At 40.2% G+C, this 1,379-nt stretch overlaps 1 protein-coding gene across 1 annotated transcript; it reads left to right on the top strand.

Moving 5' to 3' along the window:
* Nucleotides 1-261: 261 nt before the first annotated feature.
* On the top strand, nucleotides 262-461 carry SARC_16240 (hypothetical protein; the record flags this gene model as incomplete). Its single annotated transcript, XM_014289650.1, has 1 exon — nucleotides 262-461. A coding segment is annotated over one exon (200 nt), but the record flags the coding sequence as incomplete, so codon positions are not given.
* Nucleotides 462-1,379: the final 918 nt, after the last annotated feature.

The following is a 1,379-nucleotide window of genomic DNA, read 5'->3' as shown; positions in this document are numbered from 1 at the left end:
TATATGTCTGTATGTATATATATACACACACATATATTTATATATATGTGTGTGTGTGTGTGTGTGTGTGTGCGTGCGTGCGTGTGTGTGGGTGGGGGGGGGTGGGGTGTGCACGTATGTGATTGCGTGTGAGTCTGTACATGTGCATGTAGCTACTTGCATATTTTCATATACGCTCCTTTCGTAATTAGGGCGTGTATCCTTTCTCATACTTTGTTATATCCATACTCGCTTCACTGAGACTTACCTATAGCTCTAAACATGACGAACTCGCCATTCTCGATATCAAAGTTCTTGAAGATTGCCTTTGCTGTTATTGTGGTCATCCTTGTTCCCACCTCATCAGGTGATGGTATGCCCATGAGTTGCCACACACAGAGTACGATAAACATGGCTACAACCAGTCTTATCATCTGTGATAAATTGCCTATAGAGGCCGCCCGAACTGAAGGCATATTGGCGTAGGTGTTGGAACAGAGTCTTTATCTGCAGTATAATGTTGAAGTGTGTGCGGGAATCCGACTTCTAGTCGCAGCCCTTATGTGACACTGACGAGTGTACGAGCAATCGAGTTCAACACACCACACGCACCACAACCGCAGTATGTAGTGGCTATATTGGGGCAAGGTCGTTGAAGTGGAAGGTATTTACAATGTGGATGTAAATACGCCCGTAATGAGTTCACGATTGAAAATGAAATACAAGGCCAGTTTATCATCATAATTGAAATGAAAATTAAATACTATTAGGCCCATCGGGTCCGGTCGCAGTGATCGCACTGTCCTCCGTGAGATTGAAAATTTAAGAGGGGGTCTGAATATGTACGTAAACGTCTGTGTTGCATTTATAGGATTGATCGATTGCTTTTTGCCATAGATCCCTAAGATAAAACAAAGTCGGACAGTCGGACAGTCGGACATAGAGCCTGGAGCCTGGACCAGTGATATACACTTTGTACACCCGGCCATTCTTCGGTCAATAGTCCGATCAGGCATATTATTTTATTTCTTCCCTCTAGTAGAGGGTCATGCTTCTATGGCTTATAAGCACTCGTCTCTTAGCGGAAATACTCGGGTTATAACCAATGGGAAGTACAATATAACAATAAGTGACGATATAATTTTTTTATGTCAATGTGAATAATTTGCATTGTAATCCAAGATAGGGTACTTACTTCACATCTTTCTTTGTGCTTTTGCAAAGGAAAGATACAACAATCAGGGGGTGTAAGATATGACTGCCCTCCTTGACTGCCTTTTACTACACTAGGTTAACTGCTATACGTATGTATTACTATATATATATATATATATATATATATATATATATATATATTATTACTATATATATATATATATATGTGTGTGTGTGTGTGTATA

This window comes from Sphaeroforma arctica, assembly GCF_001186125.1.
Source record: "Sphaeroforma arctica JP610 unplaced genomic scaffold supercont1.7645, whole genome shotgun sequence".
Lineage (NCBI taxonomy): Eukaryota > Ichthyosporea > Ichthyophonida > Sphaeroforma > Sphaeroforma arctica.
This window is presented reverse-complemented; position numbering and strand designations above follow the sequence as displayed.